Below are 19890 nucleotides of genomic sequence, written 5' to 3' on the forward strand. Positions count from 1 at the left end.
CTGGGTCAGATGGAAAATAAGAATTAAAAGTGTCTAGGGCACTGAGGATGATGTAAAAATAATCATTAGTATAACAGCAGTGCTTCATTTGTGCCAGGGCTTGCCAGGGTTGAGCCTTGGCACCTCTAGGCTTGGCACTTCATAGCCCCGGCACCTCTGCGCTTGCCACATCAGTTATGAAAGTAAAAAAAATTGCTTGAGTCTGGGCACCTAGTTGCTTGCGCTCTTTCATTACAAATTAAGCAGTGTTTAATAGTTGTATGTTATACTACTTTTGACTTCAAATTTTTGTTTGGCTCTTGTACAATAAAGCTTTCGTGTCCCTGTTTCAGAATTGTTGATGGGTTTGACGAAGTGGGGGGAGGGGTCAAGTTGTCCATTTGGATTAATGTTTAATCACAAACATGTATAACCTTCAGAAGACACTTTGGGTGGCTGAGGGAGGGGTTCTTTAGGCATTAAGGATTTACTTTAATTAGTTTTAAATAACTCTGATCACATGGACATAATTATCCTTTTCCAACTGTGTTTGGTATGCAGGACTTTGGTACTAAAATACTTGGATTATAACTAATCCAATTAGCAACTGAAAAATCACATTTAAACCCAAAGAATGAATGTGAGTGATTTGCTTCCACTTGTCCTACTTACTGGTTTTACCCCCAAACTACTTCTTTATAAGCTTTATTATAAGATGCTTCTTTTATTTCAGATTCCAAAAGAAAAAAAAGTCTGAATTAATAATATATCATGGCTGATAGAGTGCCCATAATCACATCATTTAAAAATGACACCCACCCATCAAAGACATTGATGTGTTGTGTTAGTTTCCAAAGCCCAGTTTGTATACAGCTTAATTTTTAGAGCAAAAAGGGGGAAAAAAGACAAAATCATTTTTAGGTTGCAAGTCCCAGATCTTGTTTATTTATAAAGCAATAAATATTAGAAGAAGCACAAATAAATTGCACGGGTGTGTAAACAAACTGTACAATGACTGAAGAGAGTTCAGGAAGGATTGCTGGAAGACTCCAAGAAGCATAATGTCATCATCCTGAGTGGGAGGTAAATTGAGGAAAAGGCACTTAGAAGCACTTGCGATGGACAATGGATGGGCCAGCCTCATCATACTCCTGTTTGCTGATCCACATCTGCTGGAAGGTGGACAGAGATGCCAGGATGGAGCCACCAATCCAGACAGAGTATTTGCGCTCAGGTGGGGCAATGATCTAGGGAAGGATAAGCAACAAAATCCTCATCAGTTCAATAGTTTGAGTTTCCAACAGCTACTCTACATGGGCTTTGTAGTGATTTGATATTCTAAATTGCTATAGTCTACATAAAATTATGAAAGAACATTCCTATCTTATCACTGGTAACATCTCCAGCAGCCAGTTTACAATATATGCAATATTCTCAATAGCAGTTTACAACCTGATTTGCCTCTCCTAACACTTGCTTCTTATCAGTATAATTCCACTGACTTCAATCACGTTATTCCCAATTAATCCTGCAGCTCTTGGTCTCACTATTGAATTGTTCCCACCACCCAAACTAATTATTTAGTCCAATGCGATCATTCTTTACCCCAATTTCTGTTTCTTGTGACACCAAACCCCTCACCTTGATCTTCATAGTGCTAGGAGCCAATGCAGTGATTTCTTTCTGCATGCGGTCAGCGATACCAGGGTACATGGTTGTACCACCTGAAAGGACATTGTTGGCATACAGATCCTTACGGATGTCAATATCACACTTCATGATGCTATTGTAGGTAGTTTCATGAATACCAGCAGATTCCATACCTTGAAAGGCAAGATGATAGATCAGCAAATTATACAGGAGGGACAATTTTTGTGTAAAAGATCTGTGAGCATTTATAGCAATTATTAATAAGCATTATTATAGTGCCAAAAAAGTATGTGTCATAAAACATAGCAAAATATACCATCCTTGTCCTGAATGAGTTACAATATAATAGAGACAAAACAAAACATGTGACAATGATTTAGATAAAGGGAGGGTGTGGAGACATTATTTATTGTAAAAGTACTGGTTAATAATAATTACTATAGGAGACTAACACAAAGGAGAATCCTAAAACAAGTAAGTTTTAAAAAGGAGAGGTCACTTGCTGGAGACAGTGGGCGGGAGGGGAAGCTTCTCAGTGTGTGTGGAGCAGAATAAAAGAAGTGCACAGCAAAGAGCAGTAATAGAGGATCAATAGAAATATATGTAGAGAGGAGGGATAGGAGGAAATGACAGAAGAGATATAAAATGAGTGGAGATTATGTAGGGCCTTGAAAGTGAGACAAAGAGCTTTAATTTGATCTGGTAAAAGACAGGAGCAGAGCAGAGCAGAAGAAGAGATTAGCAGTAGTATTTTGGATAGACTGGAGAAAAGAGAAAATGGAGAGGCCAGGCCTGAAAGGTTCAGTTATCAAGACAAGAGATGATCCAGGCACAGACAAGGGGTATAGCAATGCATGTAAAGAGGAAAGACATCAGAAGCAAATGTTCATAGGTTACATTCCGATGTATTAATTTAACAGGTGCTTCCTGAAAGCAATGAAACTAGATCTGCAACGAGATGCCAGCTGATGAACAACTGCATTTAACACACAGGATTTATGCTATAAACACTTGTAGCCATCAAATTTGTTTGGCTCTATAGCAGAATTTACAGTCTTAGCCATGACAGTATATAATTATACGGTATATACATAGATGCAAACCTCTCTTTTTGAAACTTCACTTCTCAGTAAAAGCAGCTGTTGTCCTTGAGTAAGTATAAGACATAAACCTTTCAAACACTCTCTCAGAAAAATTCACCCTGATGGAAAATCTCAAATGACACAGTGACATTCTACTAATTCTAAGACATTTATATCTGAGCAATAACATTTCTGCAAGGACAGAGTCCTATAATTATGCCACATCAGCACAATAGGAACAATTTACTTGTGGGCCAGATCCTCAACTAGTGCAAATCAACAGAACTCCATTGACTTCAATTGAGCTAAGAATCTCCCCTAATGTAATTCTGGTAGCACAGAGCCACAATAGAGGCTCCTACACCACCCCCTCATGCATCCCAGTGCAGGCACTTATCTAGGAAAGAGGAAGTGTGACTGAAGTGTCCCCATATCCTGGGTTGTCACAGTTGCTGGAGTGGCTGCAGGGAGGCACTGACAGCTAGTGCAGTTGCAATTTGAAGGCTATTCTAATCTGCACCAAGAAATTAACCAAGTGCTCAGTCAGCAAGCCACCTTCTCAATAGTCTTGTGCCAAGCATAGCTTATCAGTACTGGAGAATCTAATCCTTTTTTTTTTTTTTTTGCTTGTTTTTATGCCAAATTTAGCTGAATAGGTAGGTAGGGAATGGGGACTCTCCAAGCTTTACAGTTCACTTGGTCTCACGGCCAAAGGAGGAGTCCTTGAGGGCACTTACCAATGAAGGATGGCTGGAAGAGAGTCTCTGGGCAGCGGAAACGTTCGTTACCAATTGTGATCACCTGACCATCAGGCAATTCATAGCTCTTCTCCAGAGATGAAGAGGAGGCAGCAGTGGCCATTTCATTCTCAAAGTCCAGAGCAACATAGCACAACTTCTCCTTAATGTCACGGACAATCTCACGTTCAGCTACAGAAACACAGAAAGCAAGTCAAGGTCTGAAGAGGGGGATTGCCAGAGGCAGAAATTCCCCAGTGGCTTGAGAGAGATGAGAAGATGTTAGCAAGGAGATGAGGATGAGATGTACTTACCTGTTGTCACAAAGGAGTAGCCACGCTCAGTGAGGATCTTCATGAGGTAGTCAGTCAGATCCCTGCCTGCCAGATCCAGACGCATGATGGCATGAGGCAGAGCATAACCTTCATAGATAGGTACGTTGTGGGTGACACCATCGCCAGAGTCAAGAACAATGCCTGGAAGAGAGAAATGACTGAGATCAGATACATTTGGAAGCATCTAACTTTTCAGAAATCACATGACCTTTCAATACACAAGTCAGTAAGAAAAGAAGGTATATATAACGTAATGTAAATCAGCATAGCTCTATATTGTATTCAACAGTTACAATGGATCTGGCTCATTCTGCCTTTGCTAGCATGACTATTACTGAAGATTCAGAGTGATTCAGAATCTCACTCTCCATTTACTCCGAGTAAGATCTTTCAGTATCCTTACGAGCTCTATCTCAGTGATGATTGTTTTCAACTGAAGTCAAAGTATTTGGCCTGAGTCTCCACTCAAACCAGTTATACCAATGTAACTTCAGTAAGTTCATAGTAGTCACTTCTGGTTTACATCACTGTAAGTGAGAGGAGAAGCAGGACATGTCTTCACTACCACTTATGTCGGCAAAACTTATGTCACTCAGCGGTGTGAGAAAACATATCCCGAGCAACATAAGTTTCTCCAGCATAAGTGATAGCGTGCACAGTCTGCAGGAGAACTGCTGCCGCTCATTGGGAGTGGTTTCATTGTGTCAACAGGAGAGCTCTCTCCCAACAGCACAGAGCAGCTACATGAGAGATCTTACAGCAGTATAGCTGCATTGGTACATAGACATAGACATTAGGCAACTGAGGCTCATTTTTAAAGCAATATGGATAAATTAATAATACCAATTTTTTATGGCACTTTTCATCAGAAGATCTCAAATCACTTCATAATCTTTAATATATTCGGCCTCAGAACATGTCTATGAGGTAGAGGCTCAAATAAGGCACAGAGAGGCTAAGTGACTTGCCCAATGTCACATAAGAAGTCTGTGGCAGAACAAGGTATTGAACCAAGGAATCCTTCTGTACATTCAGTAGACTGTTTTAATTTTTTACCAGTGCCATATTTGAAAGACATCATTTTTCTGTGAATCTGAATGCCTTAGAGACTGCTCACAATTTTCTGTTTTCTTTTGGAGTTGAAGGGTTGAAAGGAAACATTTCTATAGCAATCACTTATCTTTTTACCTGTGGTACGACCAGAGGCATACAGGGACAAGACAGCCTGGATTGCCACATACATGGCTGGCACATTGAAAGTTTCAAACATTATCTGGGTCATCTTTTCACGGTTAGCTTTAGGGTTCAGGGGGGCCTCCGTGAGCAAGGTAGGGTGTTCCTCAGGGGCCACACGCAGTTCATTGTAGAAAGTGTGGTGCCAGATCTTTTCCATATCATCCCAGTTGGTGATGATGCCATGTTCAATAGGATATTTCAGCGTCAGGATACCTCTCTTGCTCTGAGCCTCATCACCTACATAGGAATCTTTCTGACCCATGCCAACCATAACACCCTAATGGAGGAAAGTGTAAAGAAACATTTTCTAGGGGGGAATCACCATTATTAAGCACAGATTTAATCATGCCATAAAGCTAAGTATATTATTTGGAATAAAGCAGGGAGAAATACATGAACTATGCCAAAATGTGGCTAAATATGGAAAGCAACATTAATTACTTTGAATATTAATTAAGTCAACACATGGCTGACTCTTTAAAAAAATCCTACTTCATTTAATCAATTAAAGTGACAAACACAAAACAGGAAAACTCAACTAGCTCATTCCCACATACCTAAGGCTATGGTGGAAAGCAAACCATACATACAATATCATGAAAAATGAAGCTATGGATAGATGGATGGGAGAAAGTTTTTATAGCTATCTCCATGACAGTGATATGCATCCATTACAATAGCCATACTCATTCACAAACTAGTACGCAGTTACAACTGTTGCATTCTGGAAGTCATGCCAAATAGTATATTATAAATAAAAGAGAGAAGGAGGGGCTTATCTCATGTAGAAAACAAAAAGGTGAGTCCATAATATCAAACACCATTGTTGAGCTTTTACATATTTTTTGGCATGGAAGTTGTAGCTCTTGGGTGGGGGGGCGGGAGAACAGTTTACTAAAGGTTTTCTATATGCTAGTTTAATGATCACAATATGGAGGAGAGGTAAGAGAATGGGAGAAAGAAAGAAAGAAGCATTGTGGGGAGATAAGAGGAAGGGGAAAGGGTCTGGGGCAAACAGTAAAGAGTTCCAGAGTAACAGAGGAAGTGGATCAGAGAAAAGAAAAGAACAGTGAATAATTCAAAGGGAGTGGCCGTGGCCTGAAGGGTTAGATGAGCTAGGTGGGGAGGCAGAGGTCTATGATGTAAATGCAATGAATGGAGCTGTGGATTTACACCAGCTGGAGGAGATCTGTTCCATGGCAGGAGGGAGGAACTAGGAAAGATAGGAGAGAGGGGAGTTAAGTGGGGTGAAGGACCACAGGGGAGAGGAGGCAGCTGAAAGAGAGAAGGAAGAGACAGAGGGAGATGGTGGGGGAAGTGAAGCACGTGGGGAGAGGAGAGACAGGAGTCCGGTGAGGAGGGTCGGAGAGGGGGAATCGCACTGGGATGAAGAACATCGGAGGGAAGGGAGCCGGGGCTCGCAGAGAGCGGCGGGGCTCAGAGGCAGGTGGGGGCTCGAGCTGGGGCCCAGCGAGTCGGAGGGCCGGGGGCGCTGAAGGAGGAGGCGGCGGCGGGGCCCGTTACCTGGTGCCTGGGGCGGCCGACGATGGACGGGAAGACGGCTCGGGGCGCATCGTCTCCGGCGAAGCCGGCCTTCACCAGCCCGGAGCCGTTGTCGCACACGAGCGCGGTGGTCTCCTCGTCGTCACACATCTTGGGCGGGAGGCAGGGATCTGCAAGACAGCCCGGCCGCGTGTCCAGAGCCCGTGCCGCCGCCGCCGAGGGAGGCAGCAGCAGCCTGCGGAGCCCTGCTCCGTCCCGCCCGGCCCAGAGCTCCCCCAGCACAGCCGGCTCGCTCCGGGCTCAGCTTTCTCTGCCCGCACAACAAGGGACCTGCTCCCTCCCAGCCGGGCAGCGAGAGATGTCGGACAATCAATCACTCTCCAGATCTCTCTCTCTTTCACACACACCCGGGATAAACCCGTGGCAGACCCTGCCCTCCAGCTGTTGCCTGTTCCTTACTGTTACTGATGCAGCTTAGCGATTGCCTGCAGTAACCGTAGACGTGACACGGGACGTTGCCACATAGTGCAAACACACTTCTCCACCCCTTTGGAGGTTTTATATACATACAATCAGTTAATATTTTTTCCCTCGGCTCTTCAAATGCACTTTTACTTCTAGCAGAGCATTATTAGAATTATTTTAAAGAAATGTCTTCCAAGATCTTTCTTCGAAGGACTAGCAAACTTTTGAGAGCCGTCCTGAGAGAATTTCAGACACAACTTGTTTGTAGTGTCTATAATTCCCCAGACAGCCAACCTGTGGCAATCAATATTATTTGAAAAGCAATGAATGAAAGGATGAATGAATGAATGAAAAGTTTATAGGCTTCAGTCCCCCCTCCCAGCCCTCACCCAAAAAAGAAATAAGATTAGCCCTTATGTTACAGATGCAAAGCAGCCTCCTCAACAGTTGTATCTAGAAATCCAGAAATTGTCTCCTCTTCCTCAGTCTGATCTTCTAATTTCCCCAAGGATGCCTTCAGCAGAGCAGCTGAAGGACTGTGCTGGGAACTTGACTGATAGGCTGGTCAGCTGTACTACTCACCAGATCAGCACCTACTGCGTGGGGTTCCTGAGAAAAAGCTGGGTACTGATTCACAGGGAGATACACCAATTTATACTTCTTGGGCGGCAGTGGCAGTCAGACAATCCTGAGGGACAAGCCAGCCACCTTTTCCTTATTTGGTCGGCTTCACGCCATTGAGTAGCAGTGAAGCCATGAATGGAGTAAGGGAAGGCAAAAGTCAGCGCAGGCTAGAGCAGGCAGGGCCCCACAGGCCATGTAAGGCAAGCAAGGGGGTAGCAGTCTAACAGCAAATGAGATGGCCAAATAGGGAACCCATGTGAAAAATCATGCATACTTGTTCTGGGGGCCAATATTTTTAAAAAGATGAATGAAAGGAGGGTGCCCATCTTGCTGTTTTAAATAATCTGGAAGCTGTAAAAAGATCAATGAATTAAGCTCTAGCTGCCATAGTGTCTGGCATGTGTCACTGCAGTGTGGGAAGTAAGCAACCAGGAGTGAGATTTCAAGAGGATAATAGTTGGATCATTAAATACATTTGTCTGGTGGTGGTGGCTTCTTTGCTTTTTTTTTTTTAATTGAGAAGGATAATCAAGACACCCATATTTAATGACAGCAGGTGAGCAGGCTGATGAGTGAAGCTGTCATTGGTAGCTACAATCTCAGATTTTGCTCCTGTATTAAGACAGAAGGCAGCATATGCTTCCTGTATTGCTTCAGCAAGAAGCAATGCACACTTGAATTCTCTAAACTTTGGTGAATACACAAAGAAAAAATTGTGCCCTCCTTTGCTTTTGACAGGCAACAGGCAGTACAAAGCAGAATCTTTTGGCTTACAATAACATAGATAAACTCCCCATTTTTGTACTTTTAGTGCACACTGAATCAGTAATGCATAGTGATATATATGGGAGAGAGGCGGGGGGAGAGGATGGGAACAGCTTGAACAAAAACAGCCATGGTATTAATGTAATGTGGCAGTTGTTTTCCTGCTCTGTTGAAATATCCACATTGATAATTTGTTCCAGCAGTGGAACCTAGAAGATCCATATATCTTAAAATATATTTTTTTCAGTTAAAAATAGAAAGACTGGAGAGGCATCCCTTGAGTGGGTTTGGCCTGGTATGTGAAGGCACAGATTGTCAACGTGTTTCCTGAAGGAACTTTATTATACTGCAGAGTACAGTGTCCTTCGGGAGCTCAGCTTGTAAACTACCCAGACATGTTAATGTCTGTCTATGCTATACACTCTGGGGAAGGAAAAATTGAGCCCAAGGGAATGGAGAGAGGTGGGGGAAAGAAGCAGCAGCAGCTCAGTTAGACAGATCAGTCACTTAGCTACAAATCTTGTGCATGAAACATATTAGATGCTGCAAAAGACTTCTGTCAAACACTCACATACATCTTAAAAGATGTGAGAGGAAAGGTCTTTGAGTGTAATCAAAGCTACAGTTTTTCTGTGCTCTCGTTGCACTGAGAAATGGGTGTGATGAGTGGAAATCACTGAGGAGCAATACTATTCATTTCTATATTGCATTCAAAGGAGGTGGCAGAGGCTCTTGCATCTTAAATTTCTTCTACAGATAGGATAAATTCAACAAGTATTGTGTAATAGCATAAATAGTTAATCAGAAGTTTAGCTCTGGGTGACCTACCTCTCCCACCCTGCTCTCCAGCTCATTTTGGGATTGTGCCCATTTATGAACACAACTTTGTAGATATTGCAACAAGCATCTTAGCCACAGTTGGCTGCTGCTTTACTTTAACTCCCTTGAGAAGACCTATGCTGTTTCTAGTGAGACACGGTTACAATTTTTAAAAAATATATAAAAATTCGCCTAAAGATATATGAAAGGATGGTTCAAGGCTGTAAATTACAATGACAGAAAGAGGTCATTACAGTGGAGGGCTGTGCTTCACATACTTCTGCCTTGGGAATCAGAGACAGACAAACTTCACATTCATTAAGTTTATTGTAAAAAAATAAATCAAATCAAATATTGGTATGGCAAAGTACACAAAAAAGTATATACTTATAAACAGATTAGACAGAGTAGAGAGATTTATAGAAATACTTTACATAATTATTTAGAGAGATTTTGATATATCTTTTTATATATGTATCCATATGTGTGTGTATACATGGATATAGTGTGTGGGGGGGAAGGTATGGTTTCAAATTAGTAATGGTTTTTAATACTTCATTTTCCTTTTTTATTACATTTCTGATTCAGTGGCAGGTTCCCACATGTATTGTCAAGTGGTTCTTGCCCTCTTTTTCCTTCTTCCTAAAGTTCATCTTTTCTGCAGAAACTGAATAACGTGGGAGATTGGCCTTTTTCACCAGCAGTAAAGATTAGCCTACAGTGTTATCTCAGCTGTCCCTCCATTCAGAGGTGTTACAGTATTTACATAGAAGCCAGTTACTGATAGCCACTTTGAATTCCTCCAATCTCAGACCCTCCCTGTCACATACTATGTTCATTTGGCTGGAGAAAGAAAGAAAGAAAGAGTGTGTCTCAAAACTGAGACAAATAAAGCCAGCACTTGTGTGCAAGACTTACCAGGGACAGTTGGTCCTGTGCCTGACCTTTCCTTTGTATTTCCTTTATAAACGTATATCTTCTTTCACTCCTATTTGTTCAAGTTGTAATTTTCTAATTAAAACACAATAAGGCTTGAAACTAGAACCTAGATGCCCTTGAAAGCTAAATAAATCTCTCTTTCTCCTTATTGTACATGGCAAGGTCAAAGGAACAGGGCACTGCACAGTGTATTAAATCCAAAATGGCACCTGTTTCCTCATAGCCATTTCACAAGTACCCAGATAAACTCATTTATTTGGTCAAAATCATCCTGCTATGTGCCAAAAAGTGATGTTACAGCAGCAAATAAATAAACTAACAAACAACAACAAAACCCATCATCATCGGGGGAGTGGGGGGGGGGGGAGAAAAGAGAAGGAAATTCCAGAAATTGAAATGACTAGAGTCTCTTTACCTGCAGGATGCTTTTCTTAAGAATCAGCCACAGCCCAAGCAGTACATTAGCGGCAAAGGAAAAGCAAGCAGAAGGGATAGTACAGGGAGCTGCAATAGCGATGATTTTCACATATCCAAAAAGAGTTTGTCCTCCAGGAATATTAAGATTGAAGTGTTTAACAAATGTTAATGGAGAAGCACACATCATTTCATTAGCATAGTTGTGCCATATGTGCGCTAAGGCAACCACTTCATTTCTAGACTCTCAGCACCTCAGGTGCTACTTGGAGCAAGTCTGCTTTTCCTTTGCAAGCAAAATTTGATGTGATATTCAAACTAACAGGGAACTGCTTTGACTTAGAATTACAATCACAATGGACTGTTAGCTCTTGCATGCTAAAAAACAATATTATGATCTTGTGATAGCCCAGATACCTAGCATCTCTTATTCACTTTAGTATTTTAGGTGAAGGAAGGAGATCAGGAAAATAAGGCCCTGATACTGGAAGCACTTTCTACCAGGTATAGTGTTTATTGCCCTAAAGATTTCAATTGAACTATTTACAGTTGTAAACACTGCATCCAATAAAAGAGTTTGCTGGTTCAGGCATCCCTTTCTAAGTATGTTTATATACTATCAACGTATTCTTTAGATTATCTACAGATGTTATAGATATATCTACATATGTGCGGATGAATCCTTATCACATTAAACCATCATGTGTTTCTCTCTCTCTCTCTCTATATATATATATATATGTCACATTTCACAGGTGGTCTGTTATAGAAGTGTTTTTGGAAGTTTTTAAAACGTAAGTACCATTGTGCATCCTTCCCCCTGTAAAATCAGTTGTCTTAGTTACAATGAAATCCACTGTGCAGACCTCTGTGGGGGAGAAAAATTATAACTAATATATTATAGAAACCTAAAAATATATTTAATACCTGTTACATACATAATAGTGTCATGATTTTAGAGTCCAATATCTCATAATCTACTAAGGTTTGGAAACAAAAGCTTCATCTCACTCCAGTGCTATAAAGCACCTATACCTAGCCCCAAGGGACCATGGAATATCAAACATGTCACTGGATCAGAGCTGAATATTGCCTTTATGGAGCCTCGGGCCAATGTCATTTTTATGAGAAATTGTACATTTGCAAGGAAACATCTCTGACAGATTTTATTTCCATAGCAGCTATGTATGGTTTTGGAAGAAGTTATCCCTGCAGAGGTTGAATTGTGGGCAGAGTGCAGGCAAGAATATTAAAGATACATGACAAATTTATCATATGACTATCATCATATATGTGGGATATACACAGACACACTCTAGTCATAGAAGCTAGAACTGAAAAAGAGAATTAGAGCATTCCTGCCAGTGCAGAATTGTTCCCTATGATGCATTTTATCATGTTTTGTCCAATCTAATTTTGAAAATATCTAGTGACAGAGCTTCCTCCCTTTCCCCTGGAACATTATCCCACAGTTTAATAACTGCACTGTCAAGCAGTTTCACCTGATATTCATCCTAACTTTCCCCTTTCTTAGTTTTATCCCATTTGTCCTAGTTATAGCCTCATGTATCATACTACATAAATTCTCTCCCCTTCATGTTTATATCCTTCACATAGTTGCAGGCTGTTATCATGTCTCTCTCTCACACTCATATAGTGCTGTGTCTCTATAATTAACCTTAAGTGTGCACTGAAATGATGGAATAATGAGATGGGCAATAGGAGACTAGAGATGCATCCAAAAACACTTTTGTTATGAAGCTGATAGCAGCAGGGGCAGAAAATATAGATGGGTGTGAGCAATAGTGTAAGGAAGTACTGAATCTCCAGCCCTTAAGAACTATTTGCAACATCCCATTCACAAATAAAGGGTGAGAGCCCAATCCCTGCTACATTGCTTTACACTGGGTGAAACGGCCAGAGTAGCATAAACAGGCTGTAAAAGCACAGGGTCCAGACAGGGGAGGTTCCCACCCATTCCCAAACAGCAAAAGACAGTTGTAAGGTTGCCTTCCAAGGACTCCCTCACAACACAGGGGTTCTGCCAGGGGTAGGGCCCAGCACGTAGCACTGTGAAGACTTCAGGCAGCTCTGGCCTGAAAGGCATGCTAGGGAGGCTGTCATAACTTAGACAGGCCCCAGAGCAATCTAAATTACATTGGGGTCATAGAGCAGTCCGGGATAGAGGGACAGGTGCAAATGTTGCTTAAAACCTCCTTGTCTCCTGCTCCTCCAAGGCTCTAAAACATCCTGACCCAAAAAGAGCAGAAAAGAACAGTCTTGCAAACCTCTGGTTCAATGGTTAGCCAGACAAAGGATTGCTGCTTATTTCCCTAAGCACAACTGTCTCACTTTTACCTTCTGTTCCTCCCCTCTGTTTGTGGTATTTACCTGTTAGTCTTAATCTTATATTTAGACTATTAGCTGTTTGGGGAAAGAGCACAGTGGGACTCTGATTTGATGGCAGCCTCCATGTGCTACTATAATACAAATAACAACTGTGAAGGCAACATAAAGCAATCGGATTTAAAAATATCAACTTCTGAAATCATGTAAACAGTGAGGTCTTTAATATTAGGAATATTTCTGCAAAACCACCAGTGCTTAATGTTAAATTCCAGCCAGTCACTTAGATTTAGTGATTAAGTTATTTTAAAATACACTCAGGCAATACTTCCTTAGTGTACATTACCACAGAAAGGTGAATCTTGCAGAACAATCACCCAACATGTTCAATGAAATAATGATATCACAGAGATGGGTATCTTGTAAGAACATAGGTTATGTAGATTTATAAATAAATAAAGATTAGAGCAAGAGAGAGATGGTAGGAGTGGATCCAAATACAAAAAGCAATTGACTTCCTGTTCCAAGTTTATATCCACTTTACTTTCAATTGCCCTCTTAGAGTATCCTCTGTCCTAGTCTCCAGGATGGCCTACAGTGAGAACTTAAATTGGCATAGCTACATCACTCCTGGGCATGAAAAATCCCCACCCCTGAGAGATGTATCTATGCTCACCTAAAACCCAGTGTAGACAGCGTTAGATCAATAGAAAATTTTTTCTATCAACCTAGCTACTGCCTCTTGGAGAGTTTGATTACCTACACCAACAGGAGAACACCTCCCATCACTGCAGTAAGTGTCTCCCCTGAAGTAATAAAGCAGCATAGCTACAGAACTGCGGCTGTGCCACTGTAGCCATTTAAGGGTAGACATATTTGCCATAAATGCAGGGCCAGTCATGTTGAGACTTTACTGCAGCTCCAATTTTTTTCTACCATTCTCTGACTTATAGGCATCTGGTCCAAGTTTTGAGCCCTGAAATTACTGCTTGCTGCTGAGCATCCCAGGTATGACCTAAATTCTAACATCCTATTGATTGAAATGTTGTCCCAAAGGAATGCAGTAACACTGCAGTGAAGGATCAGCAGCAAAGCAGTTCATTAATCAAATCTAAAGCTTCAGACCATGCACCATTCCAATAAAGGTTCTCTGCAATTTTGCTAGCAAATGATTTCTTTGAAAAATAGCTAATTAGTCAAAGGACTATTCCCTGGCACAAGTAGATTTGGAAAGGACTCTGCAGTGTATGGAGACCATAATTCAAATTGCTACAGAGAGAATTTCTCAAGCTTGTACCCTTATTCTGCATTTTCTCACTCCTTGTCTCTGATTTTATGAAAAGACCTGCACTTCCCGGAAAAGACAACTAGGTCATGAATATCATGAACACAGTTTTGCAATTTTTGTAGGCCATAAAGACCACAGATTTTACTCTGAGAATACAGCCAAAATAAAGAAGCTTTTTCAGAAGATCTCTGGATTTTCTATGAAGATGATGATGGATGTGCAATTATTTTTCCATAGGATTTTATGTAAAAATATGAACTTAATAAATATAAGAGCGACAAGGTGGGTGAGGTAATATATTTTATTGGACCAACTTCTGTTGGTGAAAGAGCTCTTCTTCAGGTCTGGGAAATGTACTCATAATGTTACAGATAAATACAAAGTAAAACAGCTTGTTTAGCATAAGGAGTTAAAACATCTTGCAAAACACCATTCAAAGTGAAGTGGGCAGTTAACAACTCTGCAGTCATAGGACAAGGGAGGGTTCTTGTGTTACAGGCCAACGGACAGCTCTCTGACACCACCTACTATGAAGAACTCAAAGAGGTCCCTCCCACACCGCAGTTCACAGGAATCTAGGGATCTCATCAAATCCTTTCCCAAACAACTCCAAGAGAAACTCTACAAAAACTCATCCCTCATGAACCCACACCAGGGACCTTCTACATGCTTCCCAAGGTACGCAAACAAGGAAACCCAGACAGACCCATCATATCTGGTTATGGAACTCTTTCTGAAGGAATATCATCACTCATAGAAGCCATCCTTAAACCACTCATCACACAAAGGGCTAGTTCCTTCTAAGACACAACCAACTTCCTCCAGAAGCTCTGCAACATTAACACCCTCCTTCAGAACACCAGCATTGTCACCCTAGAGGTCACCTTCCTCTACACCAATGTCCCTCACAATGATGGCATCACTGCCTGCCTCAAATATCATGTTTATGATAAAAAAATAAAAATAAAGTAACTAAAGAGCTAGAAAAGACTGGTTTGAACTAACATGCAAGTGACAGACTAATACATATATATAAGAAAAGATAACAAAAAGTTATAAATAAGTTTGTGTAACAAAGGGAGGTTGAAGCTGCCAGAGGCAACTCTGATGAGATCATCCTGATGAGCTTCCCACTATAAGCAACTGATCACTACTTTCTGAGTGTTTTGCCTTAATGAAGATCTGTTAGATCCATCTGCTGAGTAAGTGAATCTCAATCTAACACTAAACTCCCTCATAAATTTCCACCACAACTTCAGCAACCATCATCCATCCATCAAACTCTCTCTAGAACACTCCCACACCAACATCAGCTTCCTGGACACCATGATCATCTTCAGCAATGGAACCCTACAAACAACTATATACAAGAAACCCATCTACCTTCACAGAGCCAGTAACCATCCCAAACACACCAAGAAATCTGTTATCTACAGCCTGACACTCAAAGACCACAGAATATGTTCCAAGGAGAAAGTCTGGGATACACATCTTAACACATTTAAAACCACCTTCCTCAGACAAAGACACTCCACCAGAGAAATAGACTACATCATGGAACAGGCCACCCAAATACCTTGAGAGAACCTGCTTCAATACAGAAAAAAAAATCCTACAACTGCACACTCTTAGTTGTCACCTGCCTTCCCACACTGGAACCCTATACAGGGTATCATTAAACAATTACAACCCATACTCAACGGGAACAACATCTTGAAATAAATATTTCCCAAACCTTCACTTCTGGCCTTTAAACAACACCCCCATCTCTCCAATCTGATCATCAGAAACAAACTTCCCACAGACCAGGACACACCAACTCAAAGTGGCACCTGATCCTGCCATAACAACAGATGCAAAACCTGCAGTGATGATCAATACCCCTCTACAATACGTCTTTTACTATCCATAGAGCCTATACATCCTTATCATAGCACATGATATACCTCATACAATACCATATAACCTGTGGGTGAACACTTCACAAAACACTCACTTCTCAGTCCTCACCCTCAAAGGAAACCTTCATAACACTTTCATAAGACAAGCCTGGGAGCTTAAATTCATAACTTTGTTAGACACAAAAATTATGGACTGAATAGAAAACTGGATTTATGGTTTATTATAACAATCAGTAACCCATGAACTCTTCTTTGTCTTATAACTGCAGGTGTTAACTGCCCACTTCCCTTTGAATGGTCTCTTGCAACATGTGTTAACTCCTTCTGCTAAACAATCTGATCCACTCTGTATTTAGTTGCGACACTCTGACCTTTCCCAGGGCTTGGCTACACTTACAAATTTGCAGCGCTGCAGCAGGGTGTGAAAACACACCCTCTCCAGCGCTGCAAATTGCGGCGCGGCGGCGCCGCCAGTGTAAAGCCCCAGCCAGCGCTGGTGCGTGGCTCGCGCTGCCAGCGCCCACAGAGGGAGGAGGGGAGAGGATGGACACTGGGGAGACTCTTGCTGGTGGTGCTGTGCTTTGACTACACTTTGCTGCGGCAGCCGCGCTGCAGCTGCAGCGCTGCTGCTTTGAAGTGTAAGTGTAGCCAAAGCCCCAGACCTGAAGAAGAGCTCTGTGTAAGCTCAAAACTTGTCTCTTTCAACAATAGAAGTTGGTCCAATAAAAGATATTACCTCACCTACCTTGTCTCTTTGATCCCAGGGTATTAACATGGACTACAACAATACTGAAAACATTAATAAATATCATATTTTTATAATAGCAATCCAGAGATTTCCAAAATCACTTCCCCAAGTTGACCTGAAGGTCCTGTATTAGTCTTCATTGCAACCAAATTTTCCCCATGACCTGTTCTCCAGGATACAGAAGTGTCAATACTAGACTAAAAATTGTTTTATCATTTACATTTTTATTATGTGTAACATGGATATAGTGGCATGTACACAAAAGACTATGGAGACCTGTGCCAGGGTCCACTTGCTCTTACCTCTGCTCAAGTCCACAAATAGCTCAGTTTGTTTTTTGCTGGTAAAACATCCAGTGCAGTTTATTTACAATATTAGTTTCCACTACCCTTATACTATGTCTATACTATAAATTATCTTGGTATAATTTATGTCACTCAGGGGTGTGACTAATCCACACCCCTGAGCGACGTAATTTATACTGACCTAAGCACTGGTGTAGACAGCGCTATGTTGACAGGAGTTATTATGCCAACAGGAGAGCTCTCTCCCATCAGTTTAGAACATCTTCACCAGAAGCACTACAGCTGTAAATGACCTGCTGAGCAGTTTTTGGTTAAAGTCTGCAGCTTTGGGGGCGTGGACCAGACCTGAGTCTATGTTGCAGCAGGCTAGTCTGTCTGGCTCAACAAGGCAGGGTTCTGGAGTCCCAAGCTGGCAGGGAAAATAGGCTCAGAGGTAATTCCAGCACATCAGGTGACAGTCCCAAGAGGGTCTCTGTGATTGAACCCATCACAGCCTGATTAACCTCTTAGTTCTCCTCAGCTCATCAGTTAGGCACAACTTTTCTTAATGACGTCTACTCTGGAGTAATTAATCAGAGTTTCAGTGACCAGAGGACTGACTCAGTTGCTTTTGCCCAGCACTCTGTCACAAAACCTCAGAGTACTGAGCAAGAAAAATAAAGTGCATAGGTGCAGGGTAAAAAAGGGCAACCCATCTTCCTAACCCAGCAAAGCATCTCGGTTCAATAGAACACTTTGGTTCAGCCCCACTTGGTCCATCTCTGAATCACTAGTTGGTGAGAGATGAGGAATTAATTGCTTTGTTTCTCTAAGTAATGTTTTTGAAGGGAAGGGGAATGTGTTCTATCAATACTAAATTTATCACTTATTTATCTGGAGTTTTATTTCACTAGTACTGATGATAAATAATATATCAAAACCTATTTCCCATGAGAGGGGCCCCATCCAAGTAGAGGGTTTGTCATATTATCAGGGCACTATGGAGAAGCTTGTACGGCTTCTGCTATACCTGGTCTGTGGATAACTGGAGCACTTCAGCCTTCCCTCAGACACTTTTCAGTAAAAATCTTACAAGAAAAACTATTTCCTATAGAAGGTCACACAGTTGGGGCAGATATAGGGTTAGCTATAAGTAGAATGCTCTGTTTCAGTAAGCTTGGAAATATTTCCCACATATTACCACTGAGGTAACAAGGGTTTAAAGAAGTTGCAGAAGGCCCTGCTTTACTCAGCCCTGACAAATATAGCTCCTTCCTACATTACCTAAATTCTTCTTAGTGAACAGAATCTCAGGGAATCATTCAGTTTTTCAATCCGTCTGTGCAGAGTATACTGAATCCCATTCCTAAACATAAGTAAGTGAAAAGCAGCCTCAGTCAGTTTTATTGGTGTCTCATGGGTCCAAATGAATGTTTGAATGAAGAGGTTTTCTTGCCAGGACAAAACAGGCTGTTGACCTGGATATGCTCTATGGTATACACAGGCTGCTTGGACACAACATTTGGCAGCACTCCATGCCTCAGTCACTATCTGATGCAGCAGTCTGACATTAGAAGGGCATGGATCCTCAATCAGTGAAGTGCTACAGGTGGCTCAAATATTTGCTAACATGGATCACATAGCTAGCTATCCTTTGTCTTGTGTGACTGATTGCCAGGCCTCTGGCCAGCAGAGTTGGGGGAATTTCTCTTATTGTTAAGTGTTCTCGTCCATCCCAAACTGCAGAAATGCTATTTCTTTTTTATGACAAGCATATGGATTGACTTCACTTGTCTCCATTATGTACCACCTTTACTATACTCTTAGAGCTTGTCTACACTACAGGACTATTTCGAATCTACTTAAGTCGAATTTGTGGATTCGACCTTAATAAGTCGAATTTGTGTATCCATACTAAATACACATGAAACTTCCTGATCCACATTCACGGGGGCCACTTCGACCTTTGAAGTGCTGTGACAAGCTATATCCCACAGTTCCCGCGCCCCCCGCCTTTGAATTGAAATTGTGGATTTCCCCAAAATAAAATGGGGGAAAAATCGTCATTCCACCGTCACGTCCTGCCTCCTTGAAAACCTTCGGAAGCGCCGCCCGGTCGTGGTTCGCGCGCGGGCCACAGCACCAGCGCCAGGCGAGCCCGCACATGGAGCTCGCCGCTGCTGCTATCATCGCTGCACTTATGGTCGCGTCATCGTCTCCGTCCGCGCCCACACACGGAGCACGGCCAGTCAGAGCGCAGAAAGAAGCAGGAGGAGCGGGCAGGGTGAGGAGAGAGAGGCAGACCTCTCTCTCAGAGGCAGCAGAGCAGTGGGTGGCATGGTGGGGGTGTGGGCAATGGGTGGAACGTGGTGTGTGGGATTCTGGGCCAACAAGCACGGGGACTGGAGACTGTGGGGGTGCTGCAGGTCTGGGATGACACTTCAGGGAGGCGTGAAACTGTGACTTTGGACTTTGACTTGCGCCAGGACACCTGAAGCGCCCTGCCCCTGAAGCCCCAGAACTGGGGACGCCAGGCAGCCTGAGCAGCGCAAGCCCTGCAGGCCATAGGCCATAGCCCACTTCCCGCAGCTTGTGCAGACCACGGGCGCCGGGGCACCTCACTGGGCCACTTTGGGATGGGGCAGCTGTCGCTGTGATTCAAGAAGCCTTCAAGTCGAAAACAGCCTCAAGAAATGTCTCAAGGTCATAGTGAATGTCCAGGTGCGATGGGGATGCCCAGATGGGGGGATCATCCTGGGTCAGGCCCCAGATGGG

At 42.3% G+C, this 19890-nt stretch overlaps 1 protein-coding gene across 2 annotated transcripts; it reads right to left on the reverse strand.

The window, feature by feature from the left end:
* Positions 1 to 901: 901 nt before the first annotated feature.
* On the reverse strand, positions 902 to 7661 carry ACTC1 (actin alpha cardiac muscle 1). 2 transcript variants are annotated; one of them, XM_039538217.1, is made up of 7 exons: positions 7570 to 7661; positions 6544 to 6692; positions 4972 to 5296; positions 3763 to 3924; positions 3449 to 3640; positions 1621 to 1802; positions 902 to 1226 (listed from the first exon to the last, which is right to left on the reverse strand). In XM_039538217.1, exons 2-7 carry the CDS (start codon positions 6670 to 6672, stop codon positions 1083 to 1085), a joined length of 1134 nt encoding a protein of 377 aa, XP_039394151.1. In that variant the 5' UTR covers positions 6673 to 6692; positions 7570 to 7661; the 3' UTR covers positions 902 to 1082. The 2 variants fall into 2 exon arrangements, with proteins under 2 accessions (XP_039394151.1, XP_039394150.1); XM_039538216.1 differs by lacking the exon at positions 7570 to 7661 and having other exon boundaries at positions 6544 to 6951.
* Positions 7662 to 19890: the final 12229 nt, after the last annotated feature.

Source organism: Mauremys reevesii, linkage group 4, assembly GCF_016161935.1.
Source record: "Mauremys reevesii isolate NIE-2019 linkage group 4, ASM1616193v1, whole genome shotgun sequence".
Classification (NCBI taxonomy): Eukaryota; Metazoa; Chordata; order Testudines; family Geoemydidae; genus Mauremys; species Mauremys reevesii.